Source organism: Zea mays, chromosome 7, assembly GCF_902167145.1.
Source record: "Zea mays cultivar B73 chromosome 7, Zm-B73-REFERENCE-NAM-5.0, whole genome shotgun sequence".
NCBI lineage: Eukaryota > Viridiplantae > Streptophyta > Magnoliopsida > Poales > Poaceae > Zea > Zea mays.
In genome coordinates, this window is record NC_050102.1 from 160429861 (window position 1) to 160454549 (window position 24689).

General features: G+C 47.2%; 2 protein-coding genes across 4 annotated transcripts; one reads left to right on the plus strand and one right to left on the minus strand.

Annotated features, from left to right (window-relative positions):
- Positions 1 to 358: 358 nt before the first annotated feature.
- LOC100383525 (putative DUF869 domain containing family protein) lies at positions 359 to 5856 on the plus strand. 3 transcript variants are annotated; one of them, XM_008653515.4, is made up of 5 exons: positions 359 to 719; positions 1131 to 1329; positions 2749 to 2932; positions 3049 to 4949; positions 5101 to 5856. In XM_008653515.4, the coding sequence occupies exons 2-5, from the start codon at positions 1225 to 1227 to the stop codon at positions 5314 to 5316; spliced, it is 2406 nt and encodes an 801-aa protein (XP_008651737.1). In that variant the 5' UTR covers positions 359 to 719; positions 1131 to 1224; the 3' UTR covers positions 5317 to 5856. The 3 variants fall into 3 exon arrangements, with proteins under 3 accessions (XP_008651737.1, NP_001169644.1, XP_008651736.1); NM_001176173.1 differs by having other exon boundaries at positions 547 to 719; positions 1126 to 1329; positions 5101 to 5517; XM_008653514.4 differs by lacking the exon at positions 359 to 719 and adding an exon at positions 729 to 897 and having other exon boundaries at positions 1126 to 1329.
- A 326-nt stretch (positions 5857 to 6182) lies between these two features.
- Positions 6183 to 12738, minus strand: LOC100272883 (Transducin/WD40 repeat-like superfamily protein). Its single transcript, NM_001147336.1, has 12 exons — positions 12514 to 12738; positions 12294 to 12409; positions 12173 to 12202; positions 11961 to 12097; positions 11680 to 11856; positions 11451 to 11514; positions 11246 to 11353; positions 8021 to 8174; positions 7376 to 7465; positions 7181 to 7236; positions 7040 to 7097; positions 6183 to 6772 (listed from the first exon to the last, which is right to left on the minus strand). The coding sequence occupies exons 1-12, from the start codon at positions 12593 to 12595 to the stop codon at positions 6417 to 6419; spliced, it is 1428 nt and encodes a 475-aa protein (NP_001140808.1). The 5' UTR covers positions 12596 to 12738; the 3' UTR covers positions 6183 to 6416.
- Positions 12739 to 24689: the final 11951 nt, after the last annotated feature.

Here is a 24689-nt window from a genome sequence, read left to right on the forward strand (position 1 = left end):
TTTAATAAATTCGTCTCATCTTTTAGTCGTTATCTATGTAATTAATTTTATAATCAGACTTTATTTAATATCCATAATTATTATTCAAATATTCGATGTGATATAAACTAAAATTTAGCTTGTATAACCAAACACCGAAAACTTACTTAAATTTCCTTCGAGATTCTCGAAGATCGATTAAAAACTAAGCTAATTTACCTCTCAAACTAGCTCTAAAAAACATCATATGGAACATCTCAGCATTTTTCTGTTTTTTTTCTTCGCACAGATGCACGTACACACGTGTGCGTTTTGAAAAGGAAGAAACCAAACGTTATGGTCACCGTGCAAACTTACTGCAGCACTCTCACACACACGGCCAGCGCCGTGTACGTGTACGTCGGCGTCGCGGCGACCACGATCCACGAAGCCTCCATTTCTGATTCTGAAACGCCCACGGCTTCGGCGCCTCTGTCGCCCTGTCTGTCTGTCTGTCTGTCTGCCTGTCCGTGCTGACGGACGGTTTTAAAAGGGCCGGTGCGGCGTAAAGGATTCTCGGGTCGGCGAGCAACCGCAGCGGAGACATGCCCCGTTGCACAGGGGCTGGGGTTGTGCCGCGCCGAGGAGGAGCCGGGAGGCGGTGACGAACGCAACGGAAGCCGCGGGCGGCGGGTCTTGTTGGCAGAGGGCGACCGCGTGGTTCCGGGGTCTTGTTGGGCGGCGGATCGTGTGGGATTGAGGTGAGTTGGAACTTCCCATCCCGTTTCTTTCATGGAGGACTTGTCCTGCTGCTACTCGGCGCTCTCTCTTCTCGCCGACTCTACTCTGCTCGCGCTTCTTTTTATCGGCGGTGTGCCGTGTGCGCGAGCGGTGCCGCGGTGGGGGTACAGTGGCGCCCGAATTGTGCGCGGTTTCTTGGTGAGTTTTTGCTTTCTTTCCTGCGGACCCAAGCGAAGTGATTCGGCTTCTTCTTCTTCTCCTCTCGGTTCCGATCGACGACGGGTACGGTTTCTACGAAGGGGCGCACACGCGTGATTCGTGAGCATGAGGATCGGCCTGCGATTGAATTGGGGGCGTTTAAGTTTGAAGACAAAATTGTGGAAGTCCGTCCGTGGATACTGACGGTTGGTTATGTGTTGGTTTCAGCGAAGATCGTCGTCAACTTTCGGCGCTCGCTGGGGGCGCAGGGCGGGGAGGAAAGCAGATAGGGCACGGAAGGATCGGCATTGAGGCAGGCGTCCGGAGATGGACCGTCGGAGCTGGCTGTGGCGGCGCAAGTCGACGGACAAGAGCCCCGCAGAGACGGAGACCTCGGCGTCCTCGGCGTCCGAGAGGATCACTGATGAACAGGTGCACAGTTTTTGCCTCCTCGCCTCTCTTCTCACCCTACGAAAGTATAAGTCCTGCATTTCTATGCAATGACATGCTCAGGTTTAGATGGAATCCACTTCTCCGTGTTTCCGGCGCCGGCGATTGCGCCGGCGCCGTTTAGTCGGATGCTGACGAATTCAGGACAGACAACAGTAGCAGCAGTCTTGGCATTGAAGAATACCATATCCCCAGACAGTAGGAGTGAACCGCAAGCAAGCATTGCAGTGCGTTCATTTGACTTTCCCAGTCCTGGCTGCAACTGCAGTCCTTCAGGTCATGTAGCATGTGAGGTTTCATTCAGCCAGTGCCACAGACCTGTACTCCGGTAGTCTATCAGACTATCACCAAGTCGCAACACAAAAAAGGCCTCCAAAAATGCAAAGCCCCAGAAGCACTAGAGTGGGATTGCCGACCGACGAGACGAGACAGATTCCTCGCTGTTCATGGCACTGAATTCGGATGCTGTGGCAGTATAGGGACCCCTGTATTGTACTGTGCCTTCAGATGCTTAACTTCTTGCCTGCCAAAAAAAAACAGGATAGTCGCGCGAAATACGGGGTTGGCCGTAGACCTCCTAACAGCAAATCAATCATTTGGGGGCGAAGGCACACCGACCGTACTCATCATCTATACGTGCCCGCATGGCATTGAGGGCCCAGCGAGACTCATCAGTTTCTCTCATGTTTTCCTCCTGCATGCATTGCTGGTTGCTGTGGTGGGCAGCAAAAGCTACAATGCTGACCAGATCCTTCTGTTCATGGTCATGTGGGAATTCCATCATCCATTAGGCCACTGATAAGGGCTGGGAGTGGGAGGTAGAGGACGCGAAGCCCTACCTGGTGGTTTCCACGGCAGGGCAAAAGCCCTACCTGGCCTGGCCGCTGCCGGCCCATGGACAACGAGGATGTGGGTGTTGGTTGGGACTCTCTTTTCCTCTGGCAACATCATTCATGGGGCTACGCATGCATCTCTTGGTCTTGGTTGGTTGGCGGCCGTTCGTCCGATTCTTCCATGTGCTGCAGCTGCACTGCATGCCTGTGGGCCGCGTGGTGGTGGCACAACCCAAATGGCTCGCTCGTCCTGTTGCTGCTGCGCGTACTGGCACAGGGACCGAGTACCTGGCGCCATTGCTCCTCATCTTTGACCGGAAATCTAGTGCTTCCGGTGGACGATCCCTATTGCATCACTGGCACTTCAAATCTTTGAACCATCTCACTGTTTCTGTAATAACTAATACTGCTCCAAGCGTAATGGTATTTCAAATCTTATGAAAACAAATTAATCCGCAGGATATATTTCAAATCTTTGAGATGGGTCGCATTCTTTTCTCTACTGGTTTCGGCAAAAACAAGCAAGTTAATCCGCATGATATATTGACGGTGTTGGTTTCTTGATCAGGATACTGCCAAGAGCTCCCCAAACTCGACTCAGTCGCCGGAGGTCACATCGAAGGAACTGGAAGACGGTGACAATGTGAAGGTGAAGGTATTGAGTGAGAGGCTCTCATCCGTAGTTCTGGATATTCGTGCGAAGGATGATCTCGTGAAGCAGCATTCCAAGGTTGCAGAGGAGGCTGTTCTAGGTACGGTCCCTCTGATGATATACACTAACGGAATGAATCAGTGATGATTTGCAGTTTCTTCTGAAAATAGACATCGTCCTGGCAAATCTTAACTGTGATTTCCTTTGTGATACTAGGATGGGAGAAGGCCGAGACAGAGATCGCGTCACTGAAGGCGCAGCTGAACGCTGCGGCGGCCAAGAACTCTGCGCTGGAGGACCGCCTCGTCCACCTGGACGGCGCCCTCAAGGAATGCGTCCGGCAGCTCCGGCGCGCCAAGGACGAGCAGGACCAGACGGTGCAGGGCGCGCTAGCACAGCAAGCGCGGCAGTGGGAGTCGCACAAGGCCGACCTCGAGCTGCGCGTCGTCGAGCTCACGGCGAGGTTGGAGGCCAAGTCCGAGCGCTCGGTGGCCGCCGCCGACTGCGACACCGGCTCCAGGCTAGCCGCGCTGGAGAAGGAGAACTCGGCGCTCAGGACGCAGCTGCTCGCCAAGACGGAGGAGCTGGAGCTCAGGACGATCGAGAAGGAGCTCAACCGGCGGGCGGCGGAGACTGCGAGCAAGCAGCAGCTGGAGGGCATCAAGAAGGTGGCCAAGCTCCAAGTTGAGTGCAGGAGGCTGCAGGCCGCGGCACAACGGAGGCCCTCCGTGAACGTCGAACTCAGGCGTTCTCCGAGCTCGGCCTGCGCCGAGTCGGTGACGGATTGCCAGTCGGACTGCTCCGACTCATGGGCCTCGGTCCTCGTCGCCGAGCTCGACCAGTTCAGGATCGACAGGAGCGGCGCGAGCAGCAGGGCCGCCAGCCTCGCGACCGCGGACATTGGCGTGATGGACGACTTCCTCGAGATGGAGAAGCTCGCCTCTGCGTCAAAAGGCGACGCCGTCGAGGACGCGAGCGGGCAGGTGCTCAGGCTCGAGGAGAAGGTCAAGAAGCTGGCAGCCGAGAAGGCCGAGCGGGAGAAGGCGCTGCACGAGGCTCAGCGCGAGCTGAGGACTTCCCGCCAGCGGGTAATGGTGGCAGAGGAGAGATCAGCTGAGCTACAGCGGCAGCTGAACCTTGCCAATGGCGAGAAACATGCCATGGGGGCCGAGGTGAAAGCTGCTGAGGCGAAGAGAGGAGAGCTGGAGGGCTTGCTCGAGCTCGCCCGCGCCGAGATCGCGGGGTTGCTGGACAAGGGGCGCATCCTGGAGGAACGGCTCGAGTCTGAGAAGGCGCTGACACTTGAGCTCGCAGCAAAGTACCAGGACATGGAGGCGCTGAGGGCAGAGAAGAGGGAGCTGAGCGCTCAGCTGGAGACGTCACGGTCCGAAGCCAAGAAGCTCGGTGACAAGATCGCCCTGATGGAGAGGAAGCTGGAGGTGGAGAAGGCCTTGTCGATCCGACTGGCGACGAAATGCCATGGCATTGATGCTCTGGAAGCAAAGAAGAAGGGAGTCGAGCTCGAGCTGGAGACGGCGCGCGAGGAAATCGCTTCGCTGCAAAACAAGGCTAGCAGCTTGGAACTGCGACGAGTCGAGGAAGAGAAAGCGTCGTCTGCTGCACTCGCACTGCGGTGCCAAGAACTGGATGACCTTAGATCCCAGCTGGAGTCTTCGAATTCACGGATCGTTGAGCTCAATGAGAAGGTTAAAACGCTCGAGGATGTAGTCGAGGAACAGAGGCCAGTGACGGTGGAATTGGAGTCTCAGCTCCGGTCGAGGCGCGCTGAAATCAGTAGCCTGAAGGAGGATATAAGCCTGTTGCAGAAGAAGCTGGAGAGCCAGAAGAACCTGTCATCAGCTTACATATCTGCACTTGGTGCTTCTGAAACAGAGAAGAAGGAGCTGGCTAGTCGGTTTGAGCTCGGAGAGAAAGAAGCCGAGGAATTACGTGGGAAGATGAGCTTGCTTGAGGAACAGATCCGTAAAGAGAAGGCACGGTCATCCGAGTTTGCGGTAAAATGTCAGAAGATGGAGGAACAAATCTCCTGTAGATCTCTTCTTGGCCACCAACCAGTGAAATCATCTGCGGCGATCAAAGATCTTCAGCTCAGAAAGGTAGCCTCCATTAATTCCATAGAACAAAATTGGCACTTCACTGCCATTCATATTGTCTTATTATTTGCGACCGATCCTGGTGGTGATTGGTTGGTACTAGTCCCAGGAAGCGGTGGTGTTGCTCATGAAATCCTACACTTTTTCTTTACAGGAGACAGAGCTGGCCAAGGCTGCAGAGAAACTGGCCGACTGCCAGAAGACGATAGCTTCACTGAGCAGCCAGCTGAAATCGTTGGCTGATTTCGACGAATTCCCCCCTGAAACTGAGACCAGTGGCGCTGACTCAGACGACGCCTGGGACAGCGATCTGAAGCTTCTCCAACCCGCAAGCTATCCCACGCAGATTGGCTGTTTGGCAGTCACATGATTCACGATCCTCGTTGGCAAGTGGATAGCGAAACTGTTTTTGCTTGGCTTCCGCCGCATGATTGCTGTGATGAGATTGCCATGATGTTCCACCACATGTCATATAGAGTTAAGTTAATAGGTGAGCAAATGTTCATATGGAAGCTGTTTATAGAGTTGTTTGGTGAAGCCTCAAAGGGACTCATATTGAATATTATCTTTGATCTTCCAATCTCCCTGTCCCTTGGAAACATCCTCACTGTCAGAAGACTGCAAATAGTGAAATACACATGGCATGTCAATCAAAGAATGTAAGAATAAAAACCAGGGGCAGGTTCATATGACGGCACGTTCCCACCCGACATGCTACCACATGTTCATAAGGATCTTGGATTTGCAAATTCCAATTGAAAGTTTGTACATAATTCAGTTCTAGCATCTTGTATCTGTCAAGAGAAAATCCGGGTCTTAGTAAGCTAACTTCTCGACTGACAGGACGCCTAGTAGCTGGATGTATACACTTCGTGGTCGAATCTGAATGTTCGCATGATTGGCGTTCAAATGTTTTTATTTGAGTTAATGCATGTTCGACATTATATATCAGAAAAACTGTGGTCACGTTATTTTTTTAAAAAAATGTGATCAGGATGAGCCCTTCACAACTCAGATCGTTACCAGCTACGACCATAAAATTGTCGTTCAAACCAAAAATGAGAGAAGCAGGTGTTTTTTGTACGTGAGAAAACAGATAAGGTAATAATTAACCGGATTAGAGTTAAATATGATCAGAATTTGACCTGCACATGTGGTCGTGAGGGAAAAATGATCGTGGAATATATAGACATAAAAAACTTTCTACTTTTATAGTAGAAACTCCTACGCGTATATCTCGAAATTTAGTCCCACATGTCTATCTCAAAAATTAGTTTCAAGTTTTGGCTGTAACTACTCCAGCGTGTATGTCTCAAAATTTAGCTACACCAGAGTAGAAAAATGCGCACACGAAAATGATGCACTTCCCTTGCAGGGTTTCAAAAGGGATACAATTCCGAACAAACTACCACACAAAATTGTGTAATTCTGCAAAATCAAGAAGGCGGGTAATGAGAAATGATACTTGTACTAGGCAACCAGCTGTTTCTTGCTCCTCTTCTTCAGGCATTTGCTTCTTTCTCCAGATTTTCTTCTCTTGGGACTGCAAATTTCCCCGTCGCTGTCTCGCTCCTTGCCCCCTTCAATACCTCTACTCTTCTTTTTCTTCTTTTCTTTTCTGGCATATACTTCATCATTAATATCGCTATGGTCGACCAATCCAGCTTGTTCTTCCTCTTCAATTGTTCTACTCTTCTTTTCTTTTCGGATTTGTGCCTCAGTCTCATCCTCTGTAATTGCCTTACTCTTTTTCTTCTTTTCTTTTCGGACTTCAGTCTCAGTCTCCACTGAAGACTCCAGTTGCTTGGATTTCATCTCTCCAGGCTCTAGAGCAATAATTGTGTTAGCATAGGACCACGCAGACGCCCTTGGAGGAAATAGGATTTATGTGAAATGCCATTTCAGGTATACAGACTAAAAAGGTTCGAGTGACAAAAAGGGCTGCCGTCTCAATTCTCAAACCAAGTTATTCAGGGTAGGTGATTGTTAGCGTTGCCTATTGTTAAACTTCTTCTAAACTAAGAAGTTGCATTTGAAACTACAAACAAAAAACAATTGGTGAGCAGTAACAACTGTTGTGGATAGATAATAACCTTCAACAGAAAAATGTGAATCAAGGACCACAGTTGTAAGATGTTGCTTCAGAAAGACCTGCACGAGAACAAAAAAATTTAACTCCAAGATATCTTGAATGTCATGTCAGGCTGTCAGCACTCAGTAGTTCGTGAACTTACAGCAGATAGCAACTGTCTTGTGTTTGTGTCCCAAATACGCAAGTAGCTATCCAGTCCTACAATGACAAACATTTCCTGAGTTATCCATAATTCTGAAACTTGATGTTTTAATTTGTAACAAAAACTATCTAGAATGTCAAGTGCAACAGGCATCCCAATAGAAAGAATCTAAAGCCTTTCTGGAGGTAGCCTCACCGCAAGATGCTATCAAAGGTAGATCTGGATGCCTAACAATGGATCTAATACTTCCACTGCATTTGCCAAAATAGCATCCAAGCAATTTCCCTGAAAAAAGGGGGAATATTGGTTTTACAATTTTAGTAACAGAGAAAAATCGTAATAATAATACTGATAATAATTAATAAAGCTGTCAAATGGTAGCTCATCGCTGCTTGCACATGTGATTCTTGCAACCATTCTCTTCCTGCTGCAGCGTTTATGATAATGATTTTTTTTCTCCTTAACAATCATCTAAACAACAGTTTTACACAAGTGTTACTGGTAGCCTATTTTCTGTCCTTAACTACCATCTAAATAACAGTTTTACACGAATTATAGCCTATAATCATCCTGCCCCCAATGAGTATTCCTATCAGTAGTTCAGTACACATGTAGGTCAGCATTGTTTTAGTTGTAATACTGCCTTAGTTGCAGATTACTGGCTAGCTGGAAAAAACCTAAGTAGCAACAGTGGAACAGAAGGTGCAATGCCAGTTGAAACCATCCAACATTACAACAAATAGAAACTGAACTAACGTAACATTCTAAAGAATAGCATATGATCAGGTTCTCAATTATGTGTTTAAGAAGAGAACATATAGCAGGATGCAAGCATATTACCAGTTCTCATGTCAAAGGAAGCAAGGTCCCCTGTCCCTGTGCCAATATAGACATCATGCCCATTCGGATCAGCAGCAACTGCCTTGATTGGTGACTCCTTAAACTCAACAGAGATGGCAGGCCTTCTTTGCAATGCAGTATCATATAAGCGGACCTGAAAAAGATAAACACCATTTGTATAAAAATGTTCAGTGCCATCATCATTGCATTAGCAAAATATGGAGAGATACAGGTGTCTTTACATGAACATGTGTTGCTAATCTACTGCCTACAAGACTAATGACATAAGTGCAATAAATTGCCTTTTAGTCTATATAACAACAACAAAGTCTTTTAGTTCCAAGCAAGCTGGGGTAGGCTACAGTTTGAAATCTAACAGAATTCACAAGTCAAAGTTCAAGCACATGGATAGTTGTTTTCCATGCACTCATATTCAAAGCTATATCTTTGAGTATATTCCACCCTTTCAAGTCTCCTTTTATTGTCTCTTCCCATGTCAACTTTGGGCTTCCCCTATCAATCTTCCCATTGGTATCATGCCTTAGGATCCTACAGCATGTTCGCTTGGCTTTAATCCGTACCGGCTTCTATTGTTTCTACAGTGTTTTGTCTCTATGGATTGCAGGTGCAGCAGTTCGAACAACTAGCTTTAATCTGAAGCGAATAGTCCGCTAATATACACTAGTGTCTCTAGAGGTCTCCATTGAATATGTACAAACCATATCAACCGGTGTTGGACAAGCTTTTCTTCAATTGGTGCTATCCCTAACCTATCGTGTACATCATCATTTCAGACTCGATCCCTTCTTGTATGGCTACAAATCAATGTAACATATGCATTTCCGCAACACTTATCTGTTACGCATGTCAACATGTCGAGCTTTTGTAAGCCAATGTTTTTCACCATACTATTAGTAGCAACGTTTTCAAGTCGGACGACATTCTGGCTGACCAACTTGGGCGATTAATCGCGATTGGTCCAAACCGACTTGGACGATTAATCGTGACTAATCACGACTAATCGGATGACTTGAAAACATTGATTAGTAGGTCTAATCACCATCCTGTAAAACTTATCTTTTAGCTCTTGTGGTACCCTCTTTGTCACAGAATGCCAGATGCTTTGACACCACTTCATCCACCTTGCTTTGATTTTATGGCTAACATCTTCTATCAATAACCCCGTCTCTCCATAGCATTCATCCTAAATACCGGTAAGTGTCCTTCCTGGGCATTCATCCTAACATCTTGTCAAAATACTATCATTATCTATGTATGATCACATCCTGGTTCACCAAGAGGTGCTCCATTCATCCTTAATACACTTAACTTGGTTTAAGTCCCTTGGCTTCCTCTCATGGACCCTAACCATCCTATAAATGTCATTCTCTCCTTCCTTTGTACTCAAATGTTGGTATAGGTCCTCGTATTCCTACTCTTTGCTACACTTACAACTCGCTTTGCAACCTTCATTGCTACTTTGTACTTCTCAATGTTGTCTACACTCCTGTCATGGTACAAACGTCTATAACATTATTTCTTCTCCTTAATAGCCATTTGGACTTCCTCGTTCCACCACCAAGTATCTTTAGCTTCACCTCCACTTCCTTTTGTTGCTCCATACACCTCTGAGACCACCTTCCGAATGCAGGTTGCCATCTTCTCCCACGTGTTTTATGTAATTTTCTTCCAAGTGCCATCTTTGATGGCCCGTTCCTTGTAGACTTCTAATGTCTCCCCTTTCAGTTTCCACCACTTTGCTCTTGCAATTGTGGCTTGTTTATGAGTTATCCCTATGGGCACACCTAAAAACGAAAGACTGCCACCACAAACTTATGTTAAGAGACAACACGCTCCCCAAGTATCACCTTAAAATCCAAGCATGCTCGTTTATCCTCTCTTCCTGTGAGGGACAAAGTCAATCTGACTAGAGTGTTGGCAACTACTATAGGTTACTAAATGGAATTCTCTTCCTAAAGGAAGTGTTGGCTATCAACAAGTCAAAAGCTGCCACAAAGTCCAAGGCTTCTCTCTCATGATTCCCACTACCATATCAAAACCTTCATGAACCGCCTCGAAACCTACACTTGTTGTACCTACATGCCCATTAAGACCTCCTCCTATGAAAAGCTTCTCAGAAATAGGTATAGTTTTAACCATGGCATCTGAGTCTTCCCAAAAAAGTCTCTTAGCAAGCATTGCGGCCAATTTTAAGGGGCATACACACTAATTACATTCAAGACCAAATCATCCACGGCAAGCTTGACTAAGATAATACTATCTCTTGCCTTCTCACATCCACTACACTATTCTTGAGGCTCTTATCAATCAAAACTCCTTCATTTCTATTTGTAGTTGTCATGTGTACCACAACTTGAAGCGATCTTTGTCCACCTTCGCATTTGGACCCTTCCATTCTCTTCGACGCATAAGATATTTACACGCCTTCTAGTCGTTGTGTCAACTAATCCCTTAGTTTACATGTAAGCAACTCTACATTCCAATTATATAAATGGATCGCAGTTGGATCGACTAGCTTCCTTATCCTTTGCATCGGTCGATGATGTGAAGACCCTTGCACAATTTTCGCTACATGTGGGTGCCGATGTAGCGTGGCATTAAGGAAGCAGAAGCCCAATACTTTATTTGACATCATGCCCAGATCATGACACGGCACGCCAACAATGGGGTGACGACCTGGCCCTTCCCATTTAACACCATACCCTGGTTACGATATGGCACGTTGCTAGGAGGGTTATGCTCCAACGGATTTTGTTTTGCCTCCATTAAGACGGCTAGGTTTAATGTTGCCTTGCCAAGCCTATCACAACCCTCCTTTATCGGGGCTTGTGGCCTGCTATGTTGATCTACAACGAAATATAGTATAACCCCACAGTCAATTAACAGATGCCTGAGTCACCAAGTGGGTAGTGGATTGTGAAGGTTGTGAGGACCTGGTTAACCATTTTATGCAAAGCAAGGTAAAAGTGTAAGAAGGATGTTATCTATGTGTAAGCTTGTTCCATTTGGATTATGACTTTGGACAAGTTCTTAGCTTGGCATATTAATTTGAAACATGCATTTAAACCAACATACATGAACTTAGAGAAGAAATTGGCATCCTTGCAGTTCATATACATGGTAATTTATTTGATCATAATATGTTCAATCTGTTGAGAGTTTTTTCTTGCCATAGCAAGAGATACATGCATCAGTTCACATTACCTGATGACTATTTGTGCAGGCTACAATTTTACGATGATCATCCTTGCACAAGAAGGTCCCAGCAGTGAACCAAGGCCGAGTGAATATACCAAGACTATTTGTTCGGGGCTTCGGATGAAATAAAAAAAAGAAAACCATTTAATAAATGATGAAAATCTTCTATATAAGTATCAGAGAGAAAGTAACAAAGTCAATGAGTGCTTACAGATTTAGCAGACCATGTCTTACTACAAGATGTAATATCCCACAAACTCACTTCTATACCTTTCCTACAACAAAAGGAACAATTATTTCTGATTTTTTTTTAAAAAAATGTTTACAGATTTTCATCTCGAATAGAAAAAATGCTCAACAAAGGCAATAATGTAATAATGTTTCAAATGCAAATTTTGAACCAAAGCAGATAAACCCCGTTTAAGGATCTTTAAACTCACCCTCCAAACATCACATAGTTTTCACCATGATCAACTGAGCAAAATTGCACATTGGCCCCACCGCACACATCCCATGTAGCAGATGGCTCAATATGTGAGCCTGAAGCTGCATTTTCTTTCGTGATGGACCTTATAGAAGCTTTCCCCTGCTCAGTGCAAGCAAGAAACGTTCCTAAGCTGCAATGCACAATTGGGGTCAATATATCGTGGCCACCAGCTAATAGGGTGAACTAAGAACCTAGAATGGCAACAGGTGGACCAATTGCAGAATGAAAATTTACATCGAGTCCGAAGCCTGTCTTGTGAAAAGGTGCAATGCAGTGAGGGGATCACCTTCAGCGCCACCATCATTTGGTGCTGGTCCCACTGCCTTGACAGCAGCCAAAGTATCTCCGTTCAGGGGATTCAGCAACTCAACCTACACCAAATCACACAATAATTGGCAAATTGCAAGAGGTGAGCGCCTCAATTCCAAAGAGCAGCAGCTACTCACCACGCCGTTCATCCTCGCCACAGCCAAAACCTGCAGGAGCAGCAATTAGAGGCACGCCTTTGATTATCAGCAAATCTGATAAAGCCTCAGTCGGCAAGGAGGTACGGAAAGGGATGCTCACGGGGTCGGTGGCACGATCGGCGAGGGAGGCAGCGACGATGGCGCAGGAGGCGTCGGGTGCGCCCCACGTCTCCACGACCTTGGCGGCACCCGCCGGCCTCGCGTGGGCCTCGACGACTGCAACCAGCGGGGAAACGGGTGGAGTCAGTGGTATGTAGCAGCGAAAAGAGAGGGCGAGGGGGTAGGCGGCAGAGGGGATGGAGGGAAGGGGCGCTGGCTACCTTTGACAAGGCCGAGGATGTCGGTGGTGAGGGCGCGGAGCGGCGGGCAGCCGGGGCTCTCCAGCACAGTGGTCCGCGGCATCCTTAGCTCCGCGTCTCCACGGCTCGCCGGCGCGGTGGAGAGGAGGGGGCGCAAGAGCTAGGGTTTTACGGCGTGCCGTGCCCGAGCGCCGCCGAACGGTGGAGCCGCGCGGCGCGGTGGCGGGTACACGTGGTCCTCGCCGGCTAGTACAGTGCATTCATTTTGATGGGCCGGGCCGTGTTAAAAGCCGGTCGCGCTAGATTTTCAGCCGAGTCAGGTGGTGCTTAGCCTCTCTCACAGTACTACAAACACTCTGATAAACTATATTGTTTATAAATTATTGTTCGAACCGGTTTTGAGCCGGCGGACAGTCCGGCCCTGAGGCCGGACGGTCCGCGGTCCGGACGGTCCGCGCCTGTGGGCCGGACGGTCCGCGCGTGCGCAGAACAGATTAGGGTTCCGAGTTTTGTGCTACGGTTGTTAGCTATATTCGCGGGATTAGCTCGGAATCAGTTGTGTAAAGGGTCCAGCCCCCCTCCTCTATAAATAGAGAGGTCTACGGCCGATTTGTAATCATCAATAATCGAATCAATACAACTTTTATTCGCATTTTATCCTAGGAGTAGTTCTAGTCTAGTTTAGGTTTAGCCTCCCAATCCCCAAATTCTTCGCCTCTCTTCGACTCTACGCCGATTGGAGGAGTCTAGGTCGGCCGGCCCGAGCCTAGACAACCCCTAGGATCTCTCCTCCCCGACGGGGTCCCTCCCGGGAGCGAGATCCAGGCGCCGTCGGCGATCTTCCGCCGTCCCTGCGTACGTGCGGACCGTCCGGCCCCAGGGCGCGGACCGTCCGGCCGTCAGGCAGAAGTCCCAGCAGCGCACCAGGCCGCGGACCGTCCGGCCCCAGGCCGCGGACAGTCCGCCCTTGCGCAGGGAGCACCACCGCGCCTCGCACCAGGCCGCGGACCGTCCGGCCCCTGCGCGCGGACCGTCCGCCCCTGTGCAGAGAGCACCGCCACGATTCTTGTTGAGTGTTTGGCGCTCCGAAAAGGCGTCAACATACTTTTTGGCGACTCCGCTGGGGACGACATATCTAAGCTCATCAAATCGGCCCTCAATGGCCGGTTCAAGGGATAGCTCTGATATTTCTCCAAGCAACATCATAGAGCCGACTTGGGAAACCTTGCCGGCTGACGAGCAGCTCCAGTTCGAGGAGCACAAGGAGCGGATGATCCAGGAGGCGAAAGCAAAGTTCCTGGCCAACTTCAAAGTGGACAGGAACAACAAGGTCGTCCGACATCGGGCGACGGATCCGGCTTCGCTCCAACCCACGCCAGATATCCCCAATGTAAGTAATACCAACGAGCTACAATCTCTTAGAAATTATGTAGAAGAGCAGCGTGAACAAATGCAGAGCATCATAGGGGGTATGCAAAGCGATGTTAAGAGACTAGTACGTGCATTCGATAAGTCTAACATCGCAAATTTTCCTTCACACGAGGTTGGGTTAGGAGATAACGCGTGTAACACATCGGCTACAGGTTGTCACGACCAGTCACAACCCCTTTATGGGATGCCGATGGACACATACCCTAAGCAACCGCAAATCGGCAGCAAACCAGCCGATCTGCACATGCCCGGACCGTCCGCACGTGAGCGCGGACCGTCCGGGCCAGCAACAGTCGGGCCTATTTTTAATGAGTTACCTAGATATGCGCCCGAGCCACCACACACGGCACAGAACCCAAACTACCCAGTCGGACGGTCCGCATACAACGACGGACGGTCCGCATATAACCACGGACGGTCCGGGTACGTATCCGGACAGTCCGCGCATGAGTATTTTGAGGAGGATTATTACATGAATCCTCGCCCGTCCCAGCAACACTTCCCATCACACTATGCGATGCACCAGCCCATTAATTCAGGATCCAAAGCCCAGGAAAGCTTTCCGGCCCCACCTAGAAGGCCGGAAAGAAACGATCAAACCTATGACCCATATAGGGCAAATGAAAATGCACCACGTAACTCAAACCAATGGGGGAAAGACAACATGCTAATATCCAGCCAACCCCACCTATGTTTGACCAGAGAGCCGGTAGTCTTGCACCGGCTGCCATTGATATGGTAAGGGAAGAAATAGCCGGGGCGTTCCGAGATAAGCTCGGAGTAAGCATGGTCCCTGGGGGGCAATCATATCGGAAACCTTATGACAGCCGATTTGATCACCACCCATACCCACAGGGAACCAGGATACCCGAATTCGCAAAATTTTCGGGTGATCAAGGGAAAAACACACGCGAACATATAGGCCAGTTCTTAGCACAATTGGGAGAATTGGCCGACACAGAGGCATTTCGCGTACGTTTATTTTCATTATCACTAACAGGAACCGCGTTTGCATGGTATGCCACTTTGCCTCCTAATTCCATTTCATCATGGGGAGATCTAGAACAAAAAATTCATGATCATTTTTTCTCCGGTGATTATGAATTGGATTTGGTAGATTTAGTGTCATTGCGACAGACAAAAGACGAATCGGTTAATGATTACATCCGGAGATTCCGCGATACAAGAAACCGATGCTTTCAAATTCATTTAGCAGAAAAACAGCTAGTAGGATTAGCCTTTAATGGTCTACGATATTATTTAAAAGAGAGATTAGAAGGCATCCAATTTTTTACACTAGCACAGTTACACCAGAGGGCTTTGGCTTGCGAAAGCCGGAGCAAAGAAACTGCTAAAACAATGCGTCACAACGTACATATAGTAGAATGCGACCAAAGTAGCTCAGATGACGAATCAGCCGAAGTATATGCTGCTGAAATGGTTTGGCCAAAACAGGCCAAATCTTCGGCTTGTTCCTCCTTGCAGTCGGTTCAAAAGAAACGGCAAGAGGAGGTTAAGTTTACGTTTAATGTTGGTAAGTGTGATAAAATATTTGACGAATTACTCAAAAATGGCAATATTAAAATAAATCACACTGTTCCATCCGCCGACGAGCTAAAACGTCGTGCATACTGCAAGTGGCATAACTCATTTTCTCATGCCACTAATGATTGTAATGTATTCCGACGACAGATTCAATCGGCCATTAATGAGGGACGATTGAAATTTCAGGAAATGCAGGTGGATACAGAGCCCTTTCCAATGAACGTGATCGACTTTGAGGGCAAGAAAGTCCTGGTTCGGCCAAACACGGCCGATAAAAGCAAAGGCAAAGAGGCAATCATCGGCAATTCTAAAAAGGCCGATGAGGATCATAAAGTTTCTTGCAGAAAAGTGGTAGCCGAGAAGACTCCCGATGGAGGGGAGACCCTAAAGGTGACCATCACAGCCTCCAGCACTGGGGGGCAAGCGCAGACAGGGAGACAGATGCAGGAACCCGTGCTGCGTATCCCGGACGGTCCGACACGTAGGCGCGGACGGTCCGGGACCCCACCGGACGGTCCGGAGAGCTCCGGCGGAAGGTCCGGCCGTACTCAGGACTCGCAGCGACCACGTACTTTCAAACCACGACGACCAGAGATAGGTACGTGGAAAACAAATACATTTAAAGCAGCTGGTCGGCTGATCAAGCCTGGCCCAACTTTCGATCAATTGTTGTCTAAATATGTGAAAAAGAAGGCCGGCCCCAGTGACCGGCCACCGAAGCGACCCCGCTCACCCATTCATGAGCAACGTCAGGTCGGGCCGATTGGACCACCTCACCAATCGGAAGAAATGAAAGGTCCTATTGTACAATTGAGACCTAACATGCCGACATGGACCCCTCCACCTCCTTATCCATCTATGCCATATCCATACACATACTTACCTCCACCATATGTCCCAAATCAAATGTGGGGCATGCCACCATATCCATTTGGGATGCCACAGTACCCTGCCTGGGGGGCACCCCAAACGTCCGTTTTTGATAGGTTGGCGCCGCCAGTGCAAGACCGATTGAGCGCTGCTGAATCAGGTCACCAGGCACAGGCCCAACAAGATTACCGGACTACTCGGCCTCCTAGGCCGACCAATCCGGCAGGGGGGCATATGCCTGTAGCAACTCAAAGAACAACAAAAAAGGACATCATCAAAATAGGCACCGCAGATGTTGTCATACAGGGAGACAATAAAGGACCGATGATTTTCGGCGAATCGGCCAACACAACCGAAAAGGATACGGCTACCATCAAAACAGCTGATCCAAAATACTCCATGCCTCGATGGTGCCCAGCGGGATTGACACGATCCCAAAAGAGAAAATTACAGCGCCTAAGAGCAAAGGAGAGCCAGGAGAAGGAGGCGGAAAAGACATTTAATGACACACATCCATTATACCCGCCACCGCAAAAGAAATGGAGACCGAAGGCCGTTGAGAAAAAACAAACGGCCACAGAAATAGAAAGTCAATCTGCACCAAGCGCGGACCGTCCGGCCCCTACGCGCGGACCGTCCGCCGTTCACCAGGAAGTCTCTGGACAACCTGCACCAGGCGCGGACCGTCCGGCCACCGCACGCGGACCGTCCGCCGTTCACCAGGAAGCCTCAACCGACACGACAACATCAATGGAAGAGGACGACCTGCTGGGAGAAGACCTGGTCGACTACGAGGCTTCTCCAGAACACCCAGGTATGGATGTAAATATTATTACATTTTCTGCCGATTGTACTATTATCGGCGACGATGAACCTGTTGTTTCCCAGTTTGATTTTGGTCCTAAAGAAGCCGCCTTTACTAAACCAAAAGAATCGGTAAATCATTTAAAGCCGCTCTTCGTGCGCGGCCACATTGATGGAATACCGATTGCTAAGATGTTGGTAGATGGAGGGGCGGCTGTAAATCTAATGCCTTATTCATTATACAGAAAATTAGGTAAACAAGATGACGAACTTGTCAAGACCAACATGACCCTCAGCGGTGTTGGGACTGATAGTTCGATCAAAGCCAGGGGAGTCACGTCCGTTGAATTAACCATCGGGACTAAGACCCTTGCTGCTGCATTCTTCGTCGCTGATGTAGAAGGAAATTACAGTTTAATCCTAGGCAGAGATTGGATTCACGCCAATCAATGTATACCTTCTACATTACATCAAATGCTGATACAATGGGTAGGCGATGACATAGAACAAGTACATGCTGATGTATCGGCCTGCATCGCTGTGGCCGATGCCCCTGTACTCTGGACTTATGAGACTGCTACATGTCTCACAGGAGTAGACTTTTCTGATTATCAATTCATAAGTATAGATAAGAAAGGTTTCATTCCTGTAATGCTAGAGCCGATGGAGAATCGGCTAAATCCTAAATAAAGTTAAATGATGAATACACACAAAGTTCATGAGTCTTTGGTCACGGACAGTTCGGCCGCCAAGGCCGGATGGTCTGGTCTTTCACAAAAGAGTTCGGACTTTAAGACCGAACATCTACCACAGCGAAAAGACAGTATTACGGATGATCCGGTCCACGAGACCGGAAAGTCCGCAATCACACAAAGATCATCTGATTCCTCTGTGGGGGACATGATAGAGGAATTCAGAGATCTTGATAAACTAGGACAGGGGTTTACATCGGCCGATCCTTTGGAGGAGATTGACATAGGAGATGGTAAAACTCCAAGACCGACTTTTGTAAACAAGACCCTGGAGACCGATTCTAGAAATGAGATGATCGGTCTATTGAAGGAATATTCAGATTGTTTTGCTTAGAATTACACTGAAATGCCTGGACTAAGCCGAGAAATTGTCGAACATCGGCTGCCTATTAAGCCTGGTTTCAGACCTTTCAAGCAGAAAGCTAGAACATTTCGTCCAGATCTTCTCCCACGAATCAAGGACGAAATCCACCGGCTGCTAGAAGCTAATTTTATTAGACCTTGCAGATACGCAGAGTGGGTCTCCAATATTGTGCCGGTGGAGAAGGAGTCAGGTAAGCTTAGAGTATGCATTGATTTTCGTAATTTAAATAAAGCAACTCCTAAAGATGAATATCCCATGCCCATAGCCGACACATTAATCAATAATGCATCAGGAAATAGAATTATTAGCTTCCTTGATGGTAATGCCGGATATAATCAGATTTTCATGGCTGAAGAAGATGCGTCTAAAACGACCTTTATATGTCCAGGCTTCATTGGTTTATTTGAATGGGTTGTCATGACATTCGGCCTTAAAAATGCTGGTGCTACTTATCAGAGGGCTATGAATCTGATCTTCCATGAGTTGTTAGGAAACACTGTGGAAGTCTACATTGATGATATTGTAGTCAAATCGGCTGAGTTTAGTTCTCATATAGCTGATTTGCGCAAAGCCTTTGATAAAATGCGTCGGTATGGTTTAAAAATGAACCCACGTAAATGTGCTTTTGGAGTGTCGGCTGGTAAGTTTTTAGGATTTGTCATCCATGAACATGGTATAGAAATAGACCCTGACCGAATCAAGTCTATTCGGAATGTGGGGCCTCCGACGTGTAAGGTCGAAGTGCAGAGGTTTCTCGGCAAGGTGAATTATTTACGAAGGTTTATTTCTAACTTAGCCGGGAAGATTGATGCCTTCACCCCTATCCTTCGGCTTAAAAATGATGCTGAATTCACTTGGGGGGCAGAGCAGCAGGAAGCATTTGATCTCATTAAAAAATACTTGTCTTCGGCTCCCGTGTTAAAAGCACCACAAGTAGGAGCACCATTCAGATTATACATTGCAGCTGAAGACAAGGTTATTGGGGCTGTTCTGACACAAGAAACTGAGGGGAAGGAGCATGTGGTGACATATCTAAGCCGAAGGTTGGTGGATGCTGAAACAAGGTACACTTTTATTGAAAAGTTATGCTTATGCTTGTTTTATGCATGCACCAAATGTAGATGTTATTTACTGTCTAGTCATTGCACTATTTCTGGTCAAGCCGATGTAATCAAGTACATGTTGCATAACCCAATTATGAGTGGTAGAATTGGTAAGTGGGCTTATGCACTCATAGAATATGACTTGGCTTATGAACCATTGAAATCTATGAAAGGCCAAGTCGTAGCGGATTTTATTGTAGAACATCGGGTTAATGATATTCATGAACTAGACATATCATACCTCACTATTACTCCTTGGACTTTATATTTTGATGGATCGGTTTGCAATGAAGGGCAAGGAATTGGCATTGTGCTTGTTTCACCAAGTAATGTCTCCTTTGACTTCTCTAGCCGATTGAAAACGTATTGCACTAATAATCAAGCCGAATATGAGGCCCTCCTATTCGGTTTAGAACTTTTAAATGGTATGGGAGTAAAACATGTGAAGGTATTTGGTGATTCTCAGCTGGTTGTCCAACAAGTGTTAGAAGAATATCAATGTCTTGATGGTACTCTAAATAGCTATCTTGAGAAATGTTGGAGCATAATCCATTCTTTTGACGAATTCAGTATTCGACATATCTCTAGAGTTGAGAATCATAGAGATAACGACTTGGCACAAGATGCATCGGGTTATCGGATAAAGAGAGGGAAATTTCACAAAACTGAAAATCTGATAACCAGTGGAGAGCCAAATTCCCAGGTCGCGGACCGTCCGCGTGTTGACGCCGGACCGTCCGAGGTTACCAGAAGGGTTCTCTTAATCGATTCGGCTGACAATGAAGCCGATACAAGTGATTGGAGGACACTATACTTAATTATTTGCAAAATCCCAATATCAGGACAGATAAGAACATTCGGCGAACAGCTTTCAAGTATGTGTTGATGAGTGATGAACTTTACCGCCGAACGGTTAATGATATCCTGCTTAAGTGCTTGGGCCCAGACGATGCTATATTAGCCATGGCCGAAGTACATGAAGGAATTTGTGGTACCCATCAATCAGCTCCAAAGATGAAGTGGTTGTTGCGAAGGTCTGGTTTTTATTGGCCTAGTATGACAGCTGATTGTTTCAAGTACTACAAGGGGTGCCAAGTGTGTCAAAAATTCGGCGACCTACAGTTGGTCCCTGCAGCCGAATTACATCCTATCATCAAGCCTTGGCCATTCAGAGGATGGGGATTAGACTTTATTGGAGAAATTCATCCTTCGTCATCAAAGGGGCATCGGTTTGTGTTAGTTGCCACTGACTATTTCACCAAATGGACTTGATAGTCGCCTAGAGGGGGGGGTGAATAGGGCGAAACTGAAATTCACAAAAATAATCACAACTACAAGCCGGGGTTAGCGTTAGTAATAATAAATGAGTCCGCAAGAGAGGGTGCAAAACAAATCGCAAGCAAATAAGGAGAGTGACACGAGGATTTGTTTTACCGAGGTTCGGTTCTTGCAAACCTACTCCCCGTTGAGGAGGCCACAAAGGCCGGGTTTCTTTCAACCCTTCCCTCTCTCAAACGGTCCCTCGGACCGAGTGAGCTTTCCTTCTTCTCAATCAACCGGGAACAAAACTTCCCCGCAAGGGCCACCACACAATTGGTGCCTCTTGCCTTGGTTACAATTGAGTGTTGATCACAAGAGCAAAAGAGAAAGAAAGAATGCGATCCAAGCGCAAGAGCTCAAAAGAACACGGCAAATCTCTCTCTCTAGTCACTAGGGTTTTGTGTGGAATTGGAGAGGATTTGATCTCTTTGAATGTGTCTAGAATTGAATGCCTAGCTCTTGTAAGTGGTTGAGAAGTGGGAAAACTTGGATGGATATGAATGTGGGGTGGTTGGGGTATTTATAGCCCCAACCACCAAACTTGACCGTTGGCTGGAGCCTTCTGTTCGATGGCGCACCGGACAGTCCGGTGCACACCGGACAGTCCGGTGCCCCTGCCACGTCATCACTGCCGTTGGATTCTAGCCGTTGGAGCTTCTGACTTGTGGGCCCGCCTGGGTGTCCGGTGCACACCGGACATGCACTGTTTGATGTCCGGTGCACCGGTATGGGCAGCCCTGACGTCTGCGCGCGCTGCGCGCGCATTTAATGCACCGCAGGGAGCCGTTGGCGCCGCAGGGAGCCGTTGCTCCGCTGGCACACCGGACAGTCCGGTGTACACCGGACAGTCCGGTGAATTATAGCGGAGCGGCTGCCGCGCGAACCCGAGGCTGGCGAGTTCAGGAGGCCGAGCTTCCTTGGAGCACCGGACATGTCCGGTGCACACCGGACAGTCCGGTGAATTATAGCGCGCCGGCTTCCGAGAATTCCCGAGAGCGAAGAGTTGGAGTCTGAGTCCCCTGGTGCACCGGACAGGTACTGTTTACTGTCCGGTGGCACACCGGACAGTCCGGTGCGCCAGACCAGGGGTGCCCTCGGTTGCCCCTTTGCTCCTTTATTTTGACTCTTGTCTTGTTCTTTTTATTGGTTTTATGTTGAATCTTTGGCACTTGTAGAACATATAATCTAGAGCAAACTAATTAGTCCAATTGTTTGTGTTGGACATTCAATCACCAAAATCATTTAGGAAAAGGTTTAAAGCCTATTTCCCTTTCAATCTCCCCCTTTTTGGTGATTGATGCCAACACAAACCAAAGCAAATATATAAGAGAATAATTGAACTAGTTTGCATAGAATAGGTGCAAAGATTACTTGGAATTAAACCAATATTCATTTCATAAAATATGCACGGATGCTTTCTTTATTTTATTTAGTATTTTGGACCACGCTTGCACCACATGTTTTGTTTTTGCAAATTCTTTTTGTAAATCCATTTCAAGGACCTTTTGCAAATAGTCAAAGGTAAATGAATAAGAGTTTGTAAAGCATTTTCAAGATTTGAAATTTTCTCCCCCTGTTTCAAATGCTTTTCTTTTGGCTTAACAAAACTCCCCCTAAAAGAGATCCACCTCTTAGTGTTCAAGAGGGTTTTGATATACCATTTTTGAAATACTACTCTCTCCCCCTTTTTGAACACAATAGGATACAAAATGATAAATACTTTTGGAAAGCACTAAGTTTTTGAATTTGGTGGTGGTGGTGCGGTCCGTTTGCTTTGGGCTCATTTCTCCCCCTTTTTGGCATAAATCGCCAAAAACGGAATCATTAGAGCCCTCGAAGTGCAATCTTCCCCTTTGGTCATAAATAAGTGAGTTAAGATTATACCAAAGACGAAGTCCTTTTGCGTTTGAGCTTTTACTCTCTCCCCCAAGGATGAAGTCCTTTTCCTTGATGCTCATTTCTCCCCCAAAGAAGAGAGAGTTGCTCGGAGTGGTGGCGAAGTATGAGTTACGGAGTGGAAGCCTTTGTCTTCGCCGAAGACTCCAATTCCCTTTCAATATACCTATGACTTGGTTTGAAATAGACTTGAAAGCACATTAGTCATAGCATATAAAAGAGATATGATCAAAGGTATTCAAAAGAGCTATGTGTGCAAGCTAGCAAAAGAAATTTCTAGAATCAAGAATATTGAGCTCATGCCTAAGTCTGGTAAAAGATTGTTCATCAAGTGGCTTGGTAAAGATATCGGCTAATTGATCTTTAGTATTAATGTAAGAAATCTCGATATCCCCCTTTAGTTGGTGATCCCTAAGAAAGTGATACCGAATGGCTATGTGCTTAGTGCGGCTATGCTCGACGGGATTGTCGGCCATTTTGATTGCACTCTCATTATCACATAGCAAAGGGACTTTGGTTAATTTGTAACCGTAGTCCCGCAGGGTTTGCCTCATCCAAAGCAATTGCGCGCAACAATGTCCTGCGGCAATGTACTCGGCTTCGGCGGTGGAAAGAGCAACCGAATTTTGCTTCTTTGAAGCCCAAGACACCAAGGATCTTCCCAAGAACTGGCAAGTCCCCGATGTGCTCTTCCTATTGATTTTGCACCCCGCCCAATCGGCATCCGAATAACCAATTAAATCAAATGTGGATCCCCGAGGGTACCAAAGCCCAAACTTAGGAGTATAAGCCAAATATCTCAAGATTCGTTTTACGGCCGTAAGGTGTGATTCCTTAGGGTCGGATTGGAATCTTGCACACATGCAAACGGAAAGCATAATGTCCGGTCGAGATGCACATAAATAAAGCAAAGAACCAATCATTGACCGGTATACCTTTTGATCCACGGACTTACCTCCCGTGTCGAGGTCGAGATGCCCATTAGTTCCCATGGGTGTCTTGATGGGTTTGGCATCCTTCATCCCAAACTTAGCAAGAATGTCTTGAGTGTACTTCGTTTGGCTAATGAAGGTGCCCTCTCGGAGTTGCTTGACTTGGAATCCTAGAAAATACTTCAACTCCCCCATCATCGACATCTCGAATTTCTGTGTCATGATCCTACTAAACTCTTCACATGTAGACTCGTTAGTAGACCCAAATATAATATCATCAACATAAATTTGGCATACAAACAAGTCATTTTCAAGAGTTTTAGTAAAGAGTGTAGGATCGGCCTTGCCAACTTTGAAGCCATTAGCAATAAGGAAATCTCTTAGGCACTCATACCATGCTCTTGGGGCTTGCTTGAGCCCATAAAGCGCCTTAGAGAGCCTATAGACATGGTTAGGGTACTCACTGTCTTCAAAGCCGGGAGGTTGCTCAACATAGACCTCTTCCTTGATTGGTCCGTTGAGGAAGGCACTTTTCACGTCCATTTGATAGAGCTTAAAGCCATGGTAAGTAGCATAGGCCAATAATATGCGAATTGACTCAAGCCTAGCTACGGGTGCATAGGTTTCACCAAAATCCAAACCTTCGACTTGTGAATACCCTTTGGCCACGAGTCGAGCTTTGTTCCTTGTCACCACACCATGCTCATCTTGCTTGTTGCGGAAGACCCATTTGGTTCCTACAACATTTTGGTTAGGACGTGGAACTAAATGCCATACTTCGTTCCTCGTGAAATTGTTGAGCTCCTCTTGCATCGCCACCACCCAATCCGAATCTTGGAGAGCTTCCTCTACCCTGTGTGGCTCAATGGAGGAAACAAAAGAGTAATGTTCACAAAAATGAGCAACCCGAGATCGAGTAGTTACCCCCTTATGAATGTCGCCGAGGATGGTGTCGACGGGGTGATCTCGTTGGATTGCTTGGTGGACTCTTGGGTGTGACGGTCTTGGTTCTTCCTCATCCTCCTTTTCTTGATCATTTGTATCTCCCCCTTGATCATTGCTATCATCTTGAGGTGGCTCGTCTTCTTGATTTTGCTCTTCATCATTTTGAGCCTCATCCTCATTTTGAGTTGGTGGAGATGCTTGCATGGAGGAGGATGGTTGATCTTGTGTACTTGGA

Coding starts and splice junctions, on each gene's coding strand:
- LOC100272883 (NM_001147336.1), bottom strand. CDS start 12,595: ATGCCGCGGACCACTGTGCTGGAGAGCCCCGGCTGCCCGCCGCTCCGC. Junction 7,237..7,375: donor ACCTTTGATAGCATCTTGCG/GTGAGGCTACCT, acceptor TTGTCATTGTAG/GACTGGATAGCTACTTGCGT. Junction 6,773..7,039: donor TTCACATTTTTCTGTTGAAG/GTTATTATCTAT, acceptor TTATTGCTCTAG/AGCCTGGAGAGATGAAATCC.
- LOC100383525 (XM_008653515.4), top strand. CDS start 1,225: ATGGACCGTCGGAGCTGGCTGTGGCGGCGCAAGTCGACGGACAAGAGC. Junction 1,330..2,748: donor AGAGGATCACTGATGAACAG/GTGCACAGTTTT, acceptor TTTCTTGATCAG/GATACTGCCAAGAGCTCCCC. Junction 2,933..3,048: donor TGCAGAGGAGGCTGTTCTAG/GTACGGTCCCTC, acceptor TTGTGATACTAG/GATGGGAGAAGGCCGAGACA.